The sequence below is a fragment of the Kogia breviceps genome, chromosome 3, assembly GCF_026419965.1.
Source record: "Kogia breviceps isolate mKogBre1 chromosome 3, mKogBre1 haplotype 1, whole genome shotgun sequence".
NCBI lineage: Eukaryota > Metazoa > Chordata > Mammalia > Artiodactyla > Physeteridae > Kogia > Kogia breviceps.
In genome coordinates this window covers 172,826,362-172,845,171 of record NC_081312.1, presented here as the reverse complement: position 1 = coordinate 172,845,171, position 18,810 = coordinate 172,826,362, and the positions used below count along the sequence as shown (strand labels likewise).

The 18,810-nt window shown below is 35.6% G+C and overlaps 1 protein-coding gene across 1 annotated transcript in view; it reads right to left on the bottom strand.

Moving 5' to 3' along the window:
• Window positions 1-18,810, bottom strand: part of MALRD1 (MAM and LDL receptor class A domain containing 1) — a 628,554-nt gene that overhangs the window by 493,694 nt on the left and 116,050 nt on the right. The window contains exons 13-14 of the mRNA XM_059059255.2: window positions 11,714-11,887; window positions 3,509-3,629 (exon numbers count right to left, since the gene is read on the bottom strand). Coding sequence (XP_058915238.1) covers window positions 3,509-3,629; window positions 11,714-11,887 — 295 coding nt within the window. The remainder of the gene's footprint in view (window positions 1-3,508; window positions 3,630-11,713; window positions 11,888-18,810) is intronic.

The following is an 18,810-nucleotide window of genomic DNA, read 5'->3' as shown; positions in this document are numbered from 1 at the left end:
CATCCCTGTTTCTGGCCCAGACTTCCTAAAACCCTTGAAATTTGTCTTTTGTTATGCTAATGGGGTGACTTTGGACAGTATCTAAAGATGGAGGCTGGTTGCCAATGGAGCCAACTATATGATTAGAGGGTTAGAACTTTCAGTCCTACCCCTGACTTCTGGGGAGAGGAGATGGGCTGGAGGTTGAATCAATGGCCAATGATTTAATCAATCATACCTGTCAAATGAAACCTCCATGAAAACCCAAAGGACAGAGCCTGGAAAGTTTCTGGGTTGGTGAACATGTGGATGTGCTGGGAGAGTGGCACCTGGAGAGCACTAGGAAGCTCCTCGTCCTTTCCCCATACTTTGCCCTATGTTTGTCTTCCAGCTAACTGTTCCTGAGCTATATTCTTTTACAATAAATGGGTGATGTAGTAAGTAAAATGTTTCTCTGAGTTCTGTGAGCTGCCCTAGCAAATTAATCAAAACCAAGGAAGGAGTCTTGGGAAGCTCTGACTTATAGCCAGTCAATCAGAAGAACAGTAACAACCTGGGCTTGAGACCATCATCCAAAGTAAGTGGAAGAAGAGGGGAGGCAGTCTCATAGGACTGAAACTTAACCTGTAGAACTTGATGGCATCTCTGGGTAGGTAATGTCAGAACTGAGTTAAATTGTAGGACACCCAACTGATGTCCTGAGTACTATTTGGTGTGGGGAACACCCCTCCCTACACCAGAATTGAGTCCTTGGAACACAAAAGATGGGAATTTATCTGAAGAAAACAAAAACACTAACTCGAAAGGACATATGCACCCCCATGTTCACTGTGGCATTATTTACAATAACCAAGAAAAAGTGGTACATATACACAATGGAATAATATTCAGCCATAAAACAGAAGAGAATCTTGCAATTTTTGACAGCACAGATGGACCCTGAGGGTATTATGCTAAGTGAAATAAGTCTGACAGAGAAAGACAAATACCATGTGATTTCACTTACATGTGGAATCTAAAAAACAAACTAACTAACAAAAAACAACAACAAAAAACCAAGGTCCTAGTTCAGAGGACAGAATGGTGATTGCCAGAGGCAGGGAATTATGGAGTAGGGGGCAAAATGGGTGAAGGGGGTCAAAAGGTACAAAGGTATATTCTAATTATAAAATAAGCAAGTAAGTCATGAGGATGTAATTTATAGCATGGCAACTATAATTAATAATATTGTATTGCATATTTGAAAGTTAAGAGAGTAAATTTCAAAAGTTCTTATCACAAGAAAACAATTTGTAACTATGTATGGTGATGGGTGTTAACTAGACTTATTTTCATGGTTATTTTGCATTATATACAAATATCAGATCATTATGTTGTACGTCTGAAACCAATATAATGTTATACATCAATTATACCTCAATAAAAATATTTTTTTAATTTAATAACAAAAAAAGAAACATTCTTAATTAAACAACACTCACTTAAGTAGCATGCACTTTACATTCAGAGAGTAAATATACACACACAAATCTTAGTCAAATCAGTCAGGACTTTCACTCACCACAACTGGCTTCATCTGCTCCATCTGGGCAGTCAGATGTAAAATCAGAGAGCTGGCTGGATGAAATACAGCCTGCATCTTCATGTGGCCCAAATCCAGCTTCAAAATTAAGAGATCGAGAGAATAAAACATGTTTTTTTCTCCAACATAAATGGGATGCATAATTGTTTCAATAACACTAGTTTTTAAATATGCTAAAAATTGCAAGCACAGGAGGATCTCAATAAACCTCTGGCCATTAATATAACATAAGTCCCTATTAGTGGGACGTGATAAGTCCCCTTCCACTCCTGTCCCTAAACTTCTGGCTGGTAATAATACTAAATTCAATGAAGGAGATCCTATAATTGCCTATTGGATAAATTTACAAAAACCGTGAGAAAGTTTTTTTTCCTTTGTGTAAAATCATTGGTCTTTCAGGAATAATTCATGTAAGTTTGGCCTAATGAGAATTATGCTCTAACCAACTGAGCTGGCATTCAGACTGAAGCACACATAAATGAGTTTTGAGTTAATTTATGAAAAGAATTCTCTGTATGTGAGATCGAGTATTCTCAGAGCCTTCTGCTAAGGTTAATTTTAGTGATAATTTAAAACATTTAACCACACTTCTGCTTCCAAATACATTCTCTTCAATGTCAACTCTAATGCCTTCCTACTATTACAATTCTGGTGATGCAGTATATGATTAGAAGAATAAAAATGTTTAATTAATTAACAGAAATAAGTAATTCTGGTTAACCCTCCAAAACTCATTAATCATTAAACCTGCTGCTTTGCATTCTTTAATGTCTATCAAAACAACTCACACACACAGAGCTTAGAAAGGTTTATTATAAATTCAGGACACACATTCTGAGTAATGTAAATTCATGTTAACACAATACAGAGTTAGGACATAGAATATACAGCCTTAAAGATGTCTTTAATAAAGGACTTTTAAAAATTCTTTAACTCGGATCTCAATCCAGAATTGATTCTCCTATATCATCCTTGATTGGTGAGTGCATTTAGCTCCTGTTAAGAATGCAGCTTTGCCTCTCACTAAATATGTTGTTTAAGGAAACATAACTACAGAATGTATGACATGCCTGAGGTCCACATGCAGTTATTTTTCATGTATGGAGAGTAAGAAAAATGAAGTGTTTCAGTTTTCAGGCAACATTTTTAATATTTATTTCTATTTGTTAATTGAGACCTGACTGTAGGGGTGGTCAGAAAGGAACATCAGTTAGTGTTAAATGGCACACACAATGTAAATGTTAAATGGCGGGCACAATGTATACCATTTCAACACACTCTCAGAACCTAAACTACGGTTAGATTTTCAAAAATGCCTATTCTACTATTTGGGATCCATTTTTATGACAATATACCTGTCTCTTAACTGAAATTCTCTATAAAATATTTAATCAAAGAATTAGTCAAACTTCATCTGTTTCTTGAAAATATTATGTTTTGAATTTAAACACAGAATTTTAGGGTCAAGTTTGAAATTTTTCACTGGCCTTAAGTCATTTTTTCAACCATGATAATCTTTTTGAACTCCTGAGTGATTCTGAAACATGAATTTAATTACATATTCACTTGAAGTGTCAAACAAAATTAAAATACAATTGAATTTTTATAGCAGTGTTTTAAAACATGCAAAATATTTTAAATTCATAACTTTTATAATTAAAAAAAACTGTATGTGACAATTTTAGCCCCAAATGTAGAATGTTATTAGAAGAGAGCCTAAGGCCTAGACTGTGATATAACATATTTTTTTAAAAGGTAAAAATGTATTTTAAAAAGGTAAAACAATATGTTTTAGTTTTCAGGGGCATGTGATGTAATCCACATCTTGGTATTAGGCATTAGTGAACTATATTATTGAAGGATTCTAATATATTTTATATTTTGATATCAAGGAAAACTAATCCTTTTAATGTTCAAAACTGCAGCAACCACAAGAAAAAAACTTACCTTTGCTTTGAACGCTAGTACTTGGAAGTGTCTTATATGAAATTTCACATTCCTGGGATACACTGATATCATCTAGAGCAACGGTAGCATGCGATGATAAAACAGTAGCTTCTAAAATTAGCTATAATTACAGAAAGATAAATTATTAAAAATATACTATAAAAGTCTTGAAATAACTTTCTAGGTCCAAAATGGAGCCATTCCTGCCCTGGATGCCATGACAGCAAACCAAAACTTTGATAACTTTCATGCCCCTTTAATGCTCCCCTTGACCAGAAACAGAATATATTCAGCAGTCAATCCCCCAACTTCAAGCCAACTCTGGGCTCTATATTTCCTTGTTCCTTCTCACCCTAAACAAGGTTGACTACATGGCCCCAGTCAACTCGTTATTTTCTGTTTTACTCTTTCTCATTCTTTATTCTTTACCCTATAAAGCTTCCTGCTTTCCACCCATTTTACAGTTCTCCAAATAGAGACTGTCTGCTTCATGAAGTGCTGAATAAACCTTGTTTGTACCACCTAAATTGTCTTCTTTAACCATTTTTTAACAAAAGTAAATTTATTACAATCATACTTTTTGGTGTAGAGAAGCTCAACTGCATCTGTCCCAAACTTCCAAACTAATTTTAGAAAATTGTTTGACCAGAACATTTCAATTAGGAATTTATAAAGTCATAACTCCTTTGACAGCACCTTAGGTAAAACTAATATCTTAGGTAACTCTAATATCTTACGTAACCTTGTTTCAGTTAGAAGTTGTAACATTCATCATGACTGAAGGCTGCCTTCCCATTGGAGCCATTAAGTCATAAGCATTTAAAATGAGCTCTTTGGGGTAATCAACTGTGTGGTTTACAACTCAGTTTAATTGAAATATGAATTCATTTATAACGGCTGAAGGCCGTTATAATTGGCTGAAGGCAATGATTCATTTCTATATCAGAATATTTAAATACTTATATATATCATATATACATATATAGAAACCTACTTAGTGAGGTACATAACCACATACAATGGTTAATAACATTCATATGCTAAAGCACTTGGAGGCTTCTATTTAAGTTTAATTTATTCTATCATTCTAAATAATGACTGGTATAATTTGTTTTCTTTCTTGTTAATCACTCACATTATTATGTTGTTACTCCACCATGAAAGAAAGAAAGAAAGAAAGAAAGAAAGAAAGAAAGAGAGAGAGAGAGAGAGAGAGAGAGAGAGAGAGAAGGAAGGAAGGAAGGAAGGAAGGAAGGAAGGAAGGAAGGAAGGAAGGAAGGAAGGAAGGAAGGAAGGAAGGAAGGAAAAGGAAAGAAAGAAAGAGAAAGAAGGGAGGGAGGGAGGGAGGGAGGGAGGGAGGGAGGGAGGGAGGGAGGAAGGAAGGAAGGAAGGAAGGAAGGAAGGAAGGAAGGAAGGAAGGAAGGAAGGAAGGAAGGAAGGAAGGAAGGAAGGAAGGAAGGATGAATTTATGTCCAGAGTCTTAAGGATGCATAGCAGAACCAGTAGACCAGGACACGGCTAGTAAGTGCATCTCCACGTAATCAGGGAGGATCTCTGGTCTCAAAGATCTTACAATTTACTTGAGATGATACATTAACAACTAAGCTATACCATAAGTACTATATAAGAGAGAAATACAAGATACTAAAAATCAAAGAAAAGCACTTCTTTATTTCTGTCAATAATATGAGATAGAATTTGAAAAAAAAAAGATTTAGCAAAGAGGTAATATTAAACTTCAGTTTTAATTGTTGCCTAAGATTCTGTTACCGTGAGAAACTGGTAAAATAACAAGAAAAAAAAAGGAAATGTGAACATGTAGAGTATATTTAGAAAACTCTGGGCATTGTAGGATGATGGGGTTTAGGACATGCTGTCCCAAAATAGGGCACCTATGCAGCATATGAAATATTTCTAGCCAAAGGAATTTGAGAAATGGTATGTGCAGGATGGACTTTTTGACCTTTCCTCTGAAGCAGATCAAACCCTCATGTGAGAGGAGCCCTCCCTATGCCAGAGATATCCTTATCTCTGAAGACAAAAGAACACAGAGAAGCTGAACAAACAGGCCTAGCTAAGTTCCCCAGTTTATTACACTCGGCTCAAACTCTTTGCCCTATCGTACCTTTCTACAACTATCCACTCTTCATCAAACCTCTCACAAAAACACTCAGGTTTAACTATTTCTTCAGGTCTTCATTTCCTTATGAAGGTTCCCACGTGGGGTAAAACTAACATTAAATAATTTTATATGCTTTTCTCCTGTTAATCTGCTTTATTAGTTTAATTTTGAGACCCAGTCAGGTACCCTAATAGGGTCAAGAAAAACTATTTCCTCCCCTGTGGTAGGAATATAGGATTTTTTGCCTAAGTGAATTATTGCCTAAATATTTGTTAAGAGAAGAGGACTGGCTGCATGAATTGGTGCAGCCCAACTGGACAGCAATTTGATAACATGTATTAAAAAGATAAATAGCATAGACTACAAAAATTAAGCCCATCCTCAGGGTTTACCTTAGATAGACACTCATAGGCACACATATGAAGACCTGGGCAGGAATGTTTGCTTTAATGTCGGTTTTGATAGCAAATGAATCAGAACAACTCAAATGTGAATCAATCAATAAATGGTGATATAGATCATGGACTGCTGAGCCAGTTAAAAAAAAATCTATCTCTGTATGCTAATATGGAAAGAGCTTCAACATAAGTTTCTGAATAAAAATTAAATTACAGAAAAAAATTTATAGTACGGTACTACTTAGGCTAAAAATACACATGGTTCAGATTTCTAGATATATGTGGTACATACATACATATTAATTAAGTAGAAAAACGTCTAGAGGTAAAAATAAACTAGTGTTATAGTTACCTGAAGATACAGACTATGATGGAAGGTAAGGATGCTCAGGAGGGACTATTTGTTAATCTGAAATTTTTGATACTTTATAATGAGATGTATATAATTTTAATGATTTTTAAAATTCTGATTAGAGCTGGTTTCTGTAGAGTCTTAGCCAAGAAATTTGGCCTTCATACAAGAGGCAGAAAATGGTAATAGATTTTAAAGAAGGATTTTGATGAAATGTATACAAGCATTGTGAGAAATAAATTATGCTTAACATCATTAAGTTATTGTAATGTATTTGGACAGCTTTAATTTGAAAGAATTTTTTTAAATTCATTATTGTAGTGTGACCTACATTGAAGTCAATTAAAATACAGATGTTTAATTCTTCAAACTCATTAGACAGGTAGTTATGACCACCATATTTGAAGGACTACACTACTCAAAGGAAAGCTGGAAAAAGACAGAATGTTTGTTTGGGGCACTTGTGTGTCCCAGGAGAGGTACATGCTCCTATTCTTTGAATGGAGTGGATGCGCCCTGGGATGAGCTGAACGATGGGATAGGTCTTTAAAATATGGTTACATCATTTTGCCCGAAGAAAACCACTAGGCTCTTTTACATCTTCATCTTAAAATGTAAGTATAAACTTCCAGAGCAAAATAAAGATGATATTAGGTCATGTACATGTCTGCTTGCTTACTTCTATATAATTAAATTCAGGACCATGTAATGAACGATTATAATTTGACCATTAACTAAAATTTTCTAACTTTAAACAGAGAATAATGTTACTTCCTTTAAAAAAAATGTATCTCATATCTGTAAATAGTATCACCTGATTATTCCAAAATCATCTTCACTGTTTCTATTTGTATTACTTGCTTTAACCAAGCTGATCGTTTGATTTGTCACCAAAAGCAGTTCCCTTTGGGAACTACAGTATCAGTTAATAATTGGTATGTGAGCCAGAGTTTGCTCAGAAAACTCTGTTTCAATCATTGACAAAGGTAGAGTGAAAACCTCATTTTATAAGTTTCTCAAGGTAATTTGAGAGTTAAAATTTCAAATTATATGTAAATATCTTTCCTTCTAAAACTATTTTTTAGGATCTTGCTGATTTTTGTCTTATCCAATTATATTATCTTACTCCCTGAGTGAACAGAAGCACTTCTTGTTTTTCTTTCAGGAAGCACAGCAACGTGTAAATATTGTTTATAATCAAGTGATTACTTTTTAGATCTGCAAAACAGAAAGAAACTTTTCCAGATAAATACTCAACTAGCATATTTAAATTCTGGTTCTTTGATATCTTGCTTTAAAAAAGAATAATGAGAATGAATAAATATGAATCTGAGAGGAAGTGGAGACAATAGGAATATAGTAAGAAGCAGTAAAGAAAAATTCGACTATAGTAATTTTTGATGAATGATGGTGGTATTAAAAATAAAGATCAACAGCAAACGTTTATTTAGAGCTTACTGCACGCCAGGCACGTTCACTTATTTTAACACTGTGAAGATGGTGTTATTTTCTTCCACATTTGAAAGCAAAGGAAACAGAAGCTTAGAGAGTTGAAGTCAGTGGTTGAAGGTCATATATCTAGTATGAAAAATGTATGACCTGAGCCACGGATGACGATGCTGTACTACATCACTAACACGAAATAAAGAGATAACTGGTCTTTAGCAGATACTGCAGAACAGAGCTACCTGGCCAAACAAGATTTAATGAAGCCCTAGGTTAAGAAGGCTGAGGACAGAACCACATTACAGAGACTAGACCAGCTTTTACGTTGCATTATAAATCTCAGCCGTCACTGAATCTTCAAGTAATATCAGGAAATTGTTATTGATTTATCCCATTGACTCTGATCAAGACGGAACATGGTATCTCATTTGTGGAAAATTTCACAAAAGGGTCATTTTCAAATGAAATCTGAAGTATGACACAATTATGTTTCAGTAGCAAACTCAAAGACAGTAGATCAACTGGAAATCAATGGACAGTATTCAGAAAAAGTACTACCTCTAGATATGAAATTAAGAAGAGTAGTTAGGAAAGAAATTGTAAATTAAATGAGAATATTTGTGTAAAATACTGAACATATAAAATGAGTAGGCCCAGTTAAAACAGATTGAAAAAATTCTATTAACTACTTGACTCACATTCTTCCAATACAAACTGCACAGGAAATGGAGAGAATATTGAAATGTTATTAATTTGCTGTTCTTACAAAATAAACAGTAAGCCTAATCCTTTTCCACTAGGAAAAATGAAAGCCCTACCTAATCAGGGGTGCTGATTTCCTAAGGAACTCAGAGCAATTTGCATTCTATTGTGATGTGTACAAGAGACAAAAAAGGACCACACTGAATCTGAATTTCATGGCTACAAGAGAACGAACAGAGAGGTTATACAGTCCTATGCCTTTCTCCTTTCCAATGTTTATATAGGATGACGCCATACAAATACATATTCAGAGTTTAGTCACATTGAACTGATGACCAGGCAATGACTAAGGTCACCCTTAAATAATTCAGTCCACTGAATTTAAAGTGCCCAAGGAGCCTGTTTCCAAGAAGATAAACTTTAAATATTTGAATATTTAAAAGCTAGATTGACTATTTGTAGGTATATCTTTTCCATTAGCTACTGATAAAAGAATGAAGTAGAACTGCACCTAGCTAGACTCCTCATGCATATTCCCATAGTTTTGAAGATAGACTTAGAAAAATCAGGTTAAAAACAACATATCAGAATTTTGTTTTTCCTGTAAAGGACAAGAAATGGAATAGAAAAGGGTACAAAGAGGACAAAAGCTGCATCTTTAGAAGCAAACCTATCAACATTATAAGCAAACAAAATGTTCATATTAGTTCATTCTGAGGTGTGAGTACGTGGGTATTTGCTTCTCTATATATTTTCTATTTGTTTGAAAGATCTAATAATATATCTAAGTAATATTAATGTATTAAATAAAACCGTGTATATGTATCTGTGTGTGACTGTGTGTATTTATGTATCTTGTATGCGTGTGTATGTGTATAAAATCTGGACTTATTCATACCGGAATGTTAACACAGGCTCCAAATTCCTTTGCCAAAGTCTTTGAGTCCAGCTGGGTTTTGAAATCTGAATAGTTCAGAGTTGAGGATGTTCATCTAAAATGTATCATGTATATTACTTGATACCGTCAGGGAGACCGGGGGCAGCACTTTATCATCAAACAAATCAGTAAATGCAATGCCTAACACTGGTTCAGGTCAGGAGAAATTTTGCCTCTAAATTTGTTTTTCAAAAGCTTATTGTTTTCCAAATTGCTGATTAGAGACTGTGGACTTGTAATGGCCTTCTGAATAGTGACATGTGAGAGAACAGTTCTTATTTTTCTTTTCACTGAACTGTAGTTTCTAAAACAAGCCTGTACTTCAGCCAAGTAACAGGATTACATACGAAGGAACAGAGGTGCACGCAAAAATCCTTACCTTCTCGGGCTGAATTAAACATGGCTGAGGCTTAGCAAGAACCTAGGACAATTCACTCCCCTCAAAAAGCCAGCACAATTAAGCAGAGGCTGGGAATTCCCTGGCAGTCCAGTGGTTAAGACTCCGCCCTTCCAATGCAGGGGGCACAGGTTCAATCCCTGGTCGGGGAACTAAGATCCCACATGCCGCATGGTGCGGCCACAAAAATACATTAAAAAAAAAAAAAAAAAGAAGAAGAAGAAGAAGAAGAGGCTGATTGGTGCTGACTGGGAGCCCCCAGGTAGGAGAGAGAAAAGCCAACATGTGGTGCTGATCCAGCACGGAGGGGAGTGAAGACAGAAAACATCACCCATCTGTGGATACCAAATTACAAAATTCCATCAAACCACTGGTCGATTGAAAAACTAGTTAAGACGCCCCCAGATAATAAAGAGCAGTCTCAATTTGCACCTCAAAACAAAGCAAGACAAAAACCCCAAAAGAAGAAATATTAAACGGAAAAAAACCCAAAAAACCCACTGCCTAAACGCTTCAGTAATGATGGTAGGTTAACGAGGCCAAGAAAGAATGGCACAAGTTTCAACTCATAATATTTCTCAAATAGCCAGTTCTAACAAAGGACATTCTGGGTTTTGTCTTCTGTTTTTTAATTAAGACTTTTCGAGCAGTTTTGGGTTCGTTGCACAACTGAGAGGAAGGTACAAAGGGTTCCCACACACCTCCTGCCCCCAGGCGTCCATAGCCTCCTCCAGTATCAACATCCTCCACCAGAGGGGGACATGTATTCCAACCCGGAAAACAACACTCACACATCATAATCACTCATGGTAAAAAGGTTTTCCCCAAAGGATGAGTCCTGTATTCTCTAGCAGTCTGTTGTTCTCTGGGTGGAGCTGTTTGTTCTGAGGTGAGGTATTATTTTAAATACATCTTCTCCAAAACATCTTGTGCTCTCTCTGTTGGATTTCTATATTTACCTCCGTTTGGAAATGAGTACCACATGAGGTGTGCTATTTTTCAGAGGCTCCTGACACCCCACCAATGTTCTTACTTCCCCAACCCCATTTACAGAGGAAGAATCAGAAGCATGGAAGGATTAAGCAACTTCCCTCTGACTGGACACCTGGGTTTGAACTCCAGGCTCCACAGCTCATGTTCATAGCTACCATTTTAGCTACATTCTCTTCAATTCAGATCCCTCTCAAGCATTGCTTTTATCATCACCGTGGTTTTCACAGATTGGACAATTTGAAGCTCAAAGATGTAATGTACACAATCACTGAACACCCCATGGGGTGAGCAGAGGCGGGAACTCAGACTATGTGACTCCTGAGGCCGTGAGTGTTCCGCTGTGTTCCACCATCTAATCTAGTTTCTAAACTAGCTCTTTTCACACATCATCTAGAAGGGAGTCATGTCCAGGAGGGTGGAAGCTGGTGCACCCATTGGATAAGCTAAAGTTTCCTTCTTTCATTATTAACCAAGTAAATGACATAAAAGTGTGATAAAATTCTCAGTATTAATGGGCAGCAGAAAATAAGGCAATAGGGTTAAAATATGAGTGCAGCCCAGATTTTTTTCTCTACCTCATATAATCCACCATCCTCACTTAAGAAAACAAATATTTTCCCATTAAATTACTCTTCTCTCCACCATCCTATTCAATTCTTATCTCCATTTTTGCTATGCTTCCACAAGTAAGTCTTGGGCAGTTAATCAAGATAACCTCTCTTCTCATCCCTGATTGTGAATGTTTCCTTTATTAATATCAGATACATTTATGGGATATATGTATTATATTATTATCTGGGAAGATCAGCATTAAGTAAGCATCTTCTGCTCAGTTGTATTAATTTCTTACGTGCTTACCTGAAAAGGCAGAGTAGATTCTCCAGCCTTCGCAAAGAGATCGATTTTTGCTTGTCTCCACTGAGATTTGGGGATTCTGATTAGATCACCTTGCTTCTGCAAATCCCCATCCAGTGATGTTCTTGTAAAAACTGAGAGATGTGAATGATGAGACAAACGATACCAAAACTGCACCTGGTGAAAAATGTGTTTGAATGATATAAATATTCCATTTACCTGTGTCCAGTAGCTCTTCTATAGTTAAAAATATCCCAAACTACCTCTTAATTCTCCTCCAAACATGCAGACCCAGAAAATGCTAAGTACAACTTCTGCCAGCCTTTGTATTGCCTCCTTAATAAAAAGGCTCAAGGTAGCTACATTAACTGATATTTTTAACACATGCCATAGAGATATCTAAAGAAATGGGACACTAGCATCCTGCTCAGACAAGTCTGAGGACATATATTTGTCCACAACGTCATGGAAGTTTTATAGGACCTTCACTATTGCTTCTTATGAATCTGGGGAGACACACGTTCTATATCTGACTCAAAAATTACAAAACCATGTATTACTATTCATTCTCCTTGATGTCTCAATCCAAGAAAAAGTTATCTCAAAAACTTGATTTCTCAGGTAAGAGAAAACTGCTATGAGTACTTTTCATTAATTCCTTCTCTACTGTGACATTATCAAAAGACTTGGGAGATTATATAATACTGTTCATTAATAATTTAATCCAACTAGAAAATGTTCTGTTTGAGGCTAGGGAGCCTTGACTTGATCAGTTTGGTTCCTACTCACCACCAGTGATGACATAATCTAAAGGACTGACAGGTTAACTAGGTAGTGGAGAAAACACAGAGGAGTATTTTAAGGTGCCGATAGCAGTAGCTATAATGTGGAATTCAGCACTATCGTTTATTCAGCAAATACTTATTGAGCATTTACTAAATACTGGGCCCCGTGCAAGGTGAAAATTAATTGCCTCAGTGGTTGGATGACACAATACAAAATATGTCAAAAAAAACCCCCACAAGAGCAAGTTCAGACACACATCAATTTTTTTCTTCCTCTCATTATGCCATAGAGAGTTCTAATGCTGCAGATTTCAAAGAAAAACAGTATCATTCAGAGATGAGGTCCCTGAGAAATGAAACCACTCTCTTTGGACTCAAAGTGACTCTGTTTCAGTTTCACTACATTTTAAATTTTTGGTTTTTTTCCTTTGTCATTGGGCTTTTATTTTGTTATGTGGACAGATGTTATTACATATATTATTTATTTACTATCCCATTTATTTCACTGTTGGTACCAATTTCAGTGGAGATGAAAGTTGAAAAAAAAATTTTAATGCTCTTTTAAAATACTGTTCAAAACATCAAGCATTCTCTGTTTCAATGTGGTATACATTTTCCTTTCAATGTCCACTGAATTGCCACCACTTGATCAAAGCATTCTTTCTGATTGTCCGTTTCATATTAGATTTTACTACCAAGCTCACCTACACTCAGGCCTTTAAGCAAGAAATGTAAAGTCAAACAGAAGTGTTTGATTAAATTCTATGGAAAGGGAGGATGTATGTTCCTCAACCGCAATTAAACTTTAGATCCCTGCTGTAGTTTCAGCATGTTCCAAGCTTGTAAATATGCAAAATGGGGCTTTCAACCTAGTCGTACAAGAGCTGTGCAAGCCCCATCAGAATTTCAAGCTGTCATATTGTCACTCAGTACATTACCAGTGCAAAGTTATTTTAATAGTGCATTAAGAGTAAATACCAATGGGATCTATACTCAATAAGATAAGAGCTTAGAACTTATATTTAATTTACTTTTTTAAAAACAGAAATGGCATTGTAGATATTCAAGGAGAATTCTTTAGTTTGGTATAGACCAAGAAACTTTCCAGGGTCTTTTCAAATTTTATATTGGTAAGGGTAAAAATCACTGAACAAAAGTTATAAACACAGCTGTGATTTTTGATAGGAGCTTAGCCAACATCCGTGGATCTCACTGTGATACACACTAGTAGTGGAACACTAAGTCTTAAACTCAGAATCACAATGCACGCTGTGAATTCCTCTTAGAACATATCAAGGCACTTTGTATTTAGTAGGTATTCAGTTAATAGGTATTGAAGAAAAGAAGGACGTGTGAGTGGGACCATCAGCCTTCTTGCTAAAGCAAATGTCTATAAACCTTCAAAGAGAGACCTGCTCTGTGTTATAAAATGTGCAAGGAATTAAGTGTTCTTAAGGACCTCCGAGTTTTATGGGAGAGAGTGCAAAGAACAGGAACAATTAAGTATAACACATATAATGACAAAGGTATGAAAACAGTGTGGCTATTTACATGTAAATGAATTAAACAAAATGAAAAAGTCACTTTTTTGGTTACACTTGTCACATTGTAAGTACTCAACAGCAATTTGTAGCTAGTGACTTCCATAGTGGACATAGCAGAGGAAAATTTCCATCACAGAAAATTATATTAAAAAGAACTATATGTTAAAATTATGCCAACCATTTAAAATGTATTTACTACTTTTCATTTTAAAGGAAATTACTGTCTTGATTCATGCCTGATTCATTAAAAAGCACTTATATAAAATGTTAGTATTAAAGGCTTGCTTTTATGTCTCCTCAGTTTTCACTAAGTTGTATATATATGCACAACTTGGGTTGTATGTATAGGGTGACTATGCAAGACCGTGAATCATTTTATTCAAGAAAATTTCCCATGGTTAAATAACTTCCAACAAAGCCATTCCTTTAATTGCAAATTGTAAAGAAAAGAAATGAAGCTCAAATTACTTTACTGCTTTTAATTGTGTTCTCTGATTTTATATTATTTGTATATTTTTAGAAATTTTGAATCTGGGACATCCCTGGAGGACCAGCGTTTAAGACTCCACGTTTCCACTGTAGCAGGCACGGGTTCCATCCCTGGTTGGGGAACTAAGATCCCCCATGCCACTTGGTGCGGTCAAAACACACACACACACACACACACACACACACACACACACACACACAGAATCATTCATTTTACTATAAAAAGAAAGGACACCATACCAGGTGACTTATACTACTAGTTACCGAGTATAGGTGAATAACTAATCTTGCTCTTTGGTTTCGACAGTGCCCTGTGATATTCCCAGAGGAATGGCCAGTTCTACAAAAGAATGTAATTAGGAACAATCAGTAATTACTAATTAGTAAATCTCTGAGACTAAATTCTGCAAAGGACATTAACAAGACATAATTTAGAAGTTCAAAATAATGTCTTCTTTATTTCTCTTTTCTGTTTCATTTTATTTTGGTCTGTCTCCAGTTTTAACTCTTCAAATTTTCTGCTTTTTTCCTCAACTTTCCTATGGTCTTTGTTCCACTTGCTTCCCTACTAGGGAGCTTTTTGGTCAGATCTTCATGTCTTTTCTCAGTTATTCTCCAAATTCTCAGCTACCTCTGCCTTCTCTGCTTCATGTCGACACCTGTCTGGTATTTGCTACACCTGTTATATGTTCAAGATCTAGAATAATAAAAAGAGTAAAACACAAAAAAGTTTTTTATAAAAAAAGGAAAAGAAACAGATATCTGTAACTCCTTAAAACTCAAGTGGAATAAGTCAGTGTAGGGGAGGGCGATCATTCATCTCTCTCTCTCACACACACACACACACACACACACACACACACACCCCTCATCGTTATCATAGTGATTCTTATAACTCCTATTCATAATCACGTTTTTGCCTCTTTTTATCTGAACAAGCTTAAGTAAAAGTTTGCAATCTTCAATAAAATATAATCTGTTTTTCTCATCTAAATGATTAATCTTCAGGTGTTTTGACAATGGACAACTGGGGAGAATATCTGCTCAACCTTCCCCCAATAAACCATTGCTTCCTCTAGAATCTATCTCATGCTCTAATACTATCCTTGCAGTAAACAAAACAATCAGAGAACAGATCATGAGTGCACCATCCTAAGCCCCATTGTATACTACTTTTTTTCCTAAATTTCTCTCTGCTATGAGCTCATAACTCTACTTGGGGAACATTATAAGACATGGACATGTCAAACTCATTGAGAGAGTTGTTATAAGTGGGTTATCACTTATGTATATGGTTTATACATATATATGTGTATGTTTATATTATATATAATATATATTTATATGTTTAATTTATCTAGTTACATTATATATTATATATACTTACATATATTATACATTATATGTATTTTATATTTTTATCACTCTCTGTAGCACTTCACACTGAACTGCTATCAGCATGCCTCACTAAATTCTATATTGTGTTATGGCAAACGTGTTTACATTGTCCCTAGTATATTCCCAGCATTGAGGGCTATGGTGAGCACAGAGTAGGGAAGCAATAGGCGTGCACTGAATCAGAGAAAGACATTTACATTGGTATGTGTGCAGTCAGGGGAGAAGTCTCAGAAGAACTATTTTTGTTTCATTTTTTACTTCCTTGAATATGAACCAAATGAGTTCTCACATGTCTCTCTCTGCATTGGCTGTTGGAAAACTTAGTTTCAAAAATGTAGCCTGGCCCTCATAAACTTTATTTTTGGAGCCAACCTATTTTTCGTTTCATCTGTCTTTTTCCTGGTATCTCTATTCACTTCTTTTTAATTGTATGAATCTTTTGATTAAAGAGGATTAGAATAGCAAAATGAGTCGGGAATACAAAAAAAACAAAAGACAAACACACAAAATGGCATTGAAAGCGGAAGCTTCATGTTATCAGTCCTGCTGTATTTAATTATGAAGTCCTAAAAGTGAGATATGTCTTTTATACAGTAACTCAAATACGAGTGAGAAAATACTAATATCCACATAAATCTCCTTCAGATTTTACATTTCCTAATTTATTAAAAACAGTAACAGGGCTTCCCTGGTGGTGCAGTGGTTAAGAATCTGCCTGCCAATGCAGGGGACACGGGTTCGTGCCCTGGTCCAGGAGGATCCCACATGTCACCGAGCAGCTAAGCCCGTGAGCCACAACTACTGAGCCCGTGTGCCACAACTACTGAAGCTCGTGCGCCTAGAGCCCATGCTCCACAAGAGACGCCACTACAATGAGAAGCCTGAGCATTGCAACGAAGAGTAGCCTCCACTCGCCGCAACTAGAGAAAGCCAGCTCACAGCAACGAAGACCCAATGCAGCCAAAAATAAAAAATAACAAGATAAAATAAATTAATAAAAGAAAAGGTTAAAAAAAAAAAACAGTAACAGTATTTCGACAGCAATAAGAAATACTAGCTTCTGGCTCCCACATGTTCTGTTTGTCCTATCTCCTGGCTATTCCAAGGAAAAATGCCAAATTTCCACCAGTGACCAAAGGAGCTTTTGAAGCTTTTAAATAAAAGTCCACATCTTGAACAATGAGTAGTTACAGGAACAATTCTGCATGTTGATGCCATGTGTTGGCTACACATAAAGTACAGGGTAATTCTTGCAAAATGACCCTAAAAAGCTGCTGTTAGAAAAAAAAGACTCAAAAGAAAGCTTCATATTCCTTTAAAGTCCTTTCAAACAAATATTCTTAACTCTGCTAGCCTGGTATGATTATGTAGAGAAAAAAACATAATTTCATAAAATGAAGGCTTTAATCATATCAAAGTGCCCAACTTTGGTTATTTCACCACACCACTTTACCATTTTAAAATAAAGAACATTCGTTATTCCATGATAGAACTATTATCAATCAATATGTTCCAATTAGGAAGATCGGCTGGATTTTCTGATTACTCAAGAAGATAAGAATTTGGTTTGTTAGCTTATTTTGTAACTTTCATGAAAGAAAGAATCCCACATTACCACAAACTTATAAAACAGTAATAGTATATTCTTAGAATACTCCTATGGGAGAGAACTTTGGCCATGTGTATCTCAGACTATAAATAACCTCTAACAATCTAATAGTAATTCTAAGCTAGAAAGTACTATAAAGTAATCCAAATATCCCTCCCTCTAACTCAAAGATTACCAACATTCAAGCAGATGCAGATAAAAGGGAAAGAACAAATACCTCTTTGGCAGTCTATAATATTCTTACTTTCACACAAACCAAGGCAAATCTCTAAATCAGTATCCAAGGCCTTGGAAGGTTGAGGACTTGATTCTGAGAGATAAACCACCAAGTATTTAAATTGTCCATTGCTTTCACTGAGGCTCCACCCCAATAGCTCCCACAGGTAAGCTCCAAATTTAAGCCACAATAGAGAAAAATATCCTCAAGTAGAAACAATCATAAATTGTGGGTCAATCCCTATGACCAGAAATTAATGGCTACCCACATACAACAATGGGAAATGTAGATCATCTTTAAAAAGAAGAAAACTGTATGATTTCTCAGTGAGTCTCAGAATTTTTAATAAGCTCTTAATGTTCACATTTCTGTAAAAGAGGCAGAATTAACAAATTCTATTCTTTTTAATCCAGTGTCATTGATGAATTTAACAACAGCAATTGCATTGCTTTGGTATATGACCTTAAATTAAAGTTCAGTAAGCCTGTAAAGTACTTTTAAAGAGCAAGTAAATGCTTCAGGAGTTCTCAAAAAAAAAAAAAAAAAAAAAAAGAAAGAAAGAAAGAAAGAAAAACCTACATCTATCACATAAGATTTAATTAAAATAAACCAAAGGTGGGAGACTCTAGGTGAGGTGGAAGTGGAGTCCAGGCAGTTGTTTTAATGCAAATTCCCACAGAGAAATGGGCAGCAGAAACCAAAGGGGAAAAAAAAAGAGGACAACCTATTAAGAGTTCTGGACACTCTCACTGAGAATTATATCAAGCTGAAAGTATAATTAAATTTAGACTTTAATTATAAAGGTCTGATGATCTGTAATTTATCATCAGGAATGCCTGTGTTAGTGCTGTAACCCTGCATTTCTAGGTGATGAATTTAGTGCGTGGCACTACTGATCCCTTCATTATTTTCTGATAACCAAGAAAAAAAAAAAAAAAAAAAGCTAAAATCCGAAAGGCTTACGGACATGTCAGAACTCTCAAAAGGACGGAAAGCAAGGCAAGCTGAAAAGAAGCATCTAATAGGCATTCATGTTACGGAAAGTAAAGGGATTATGT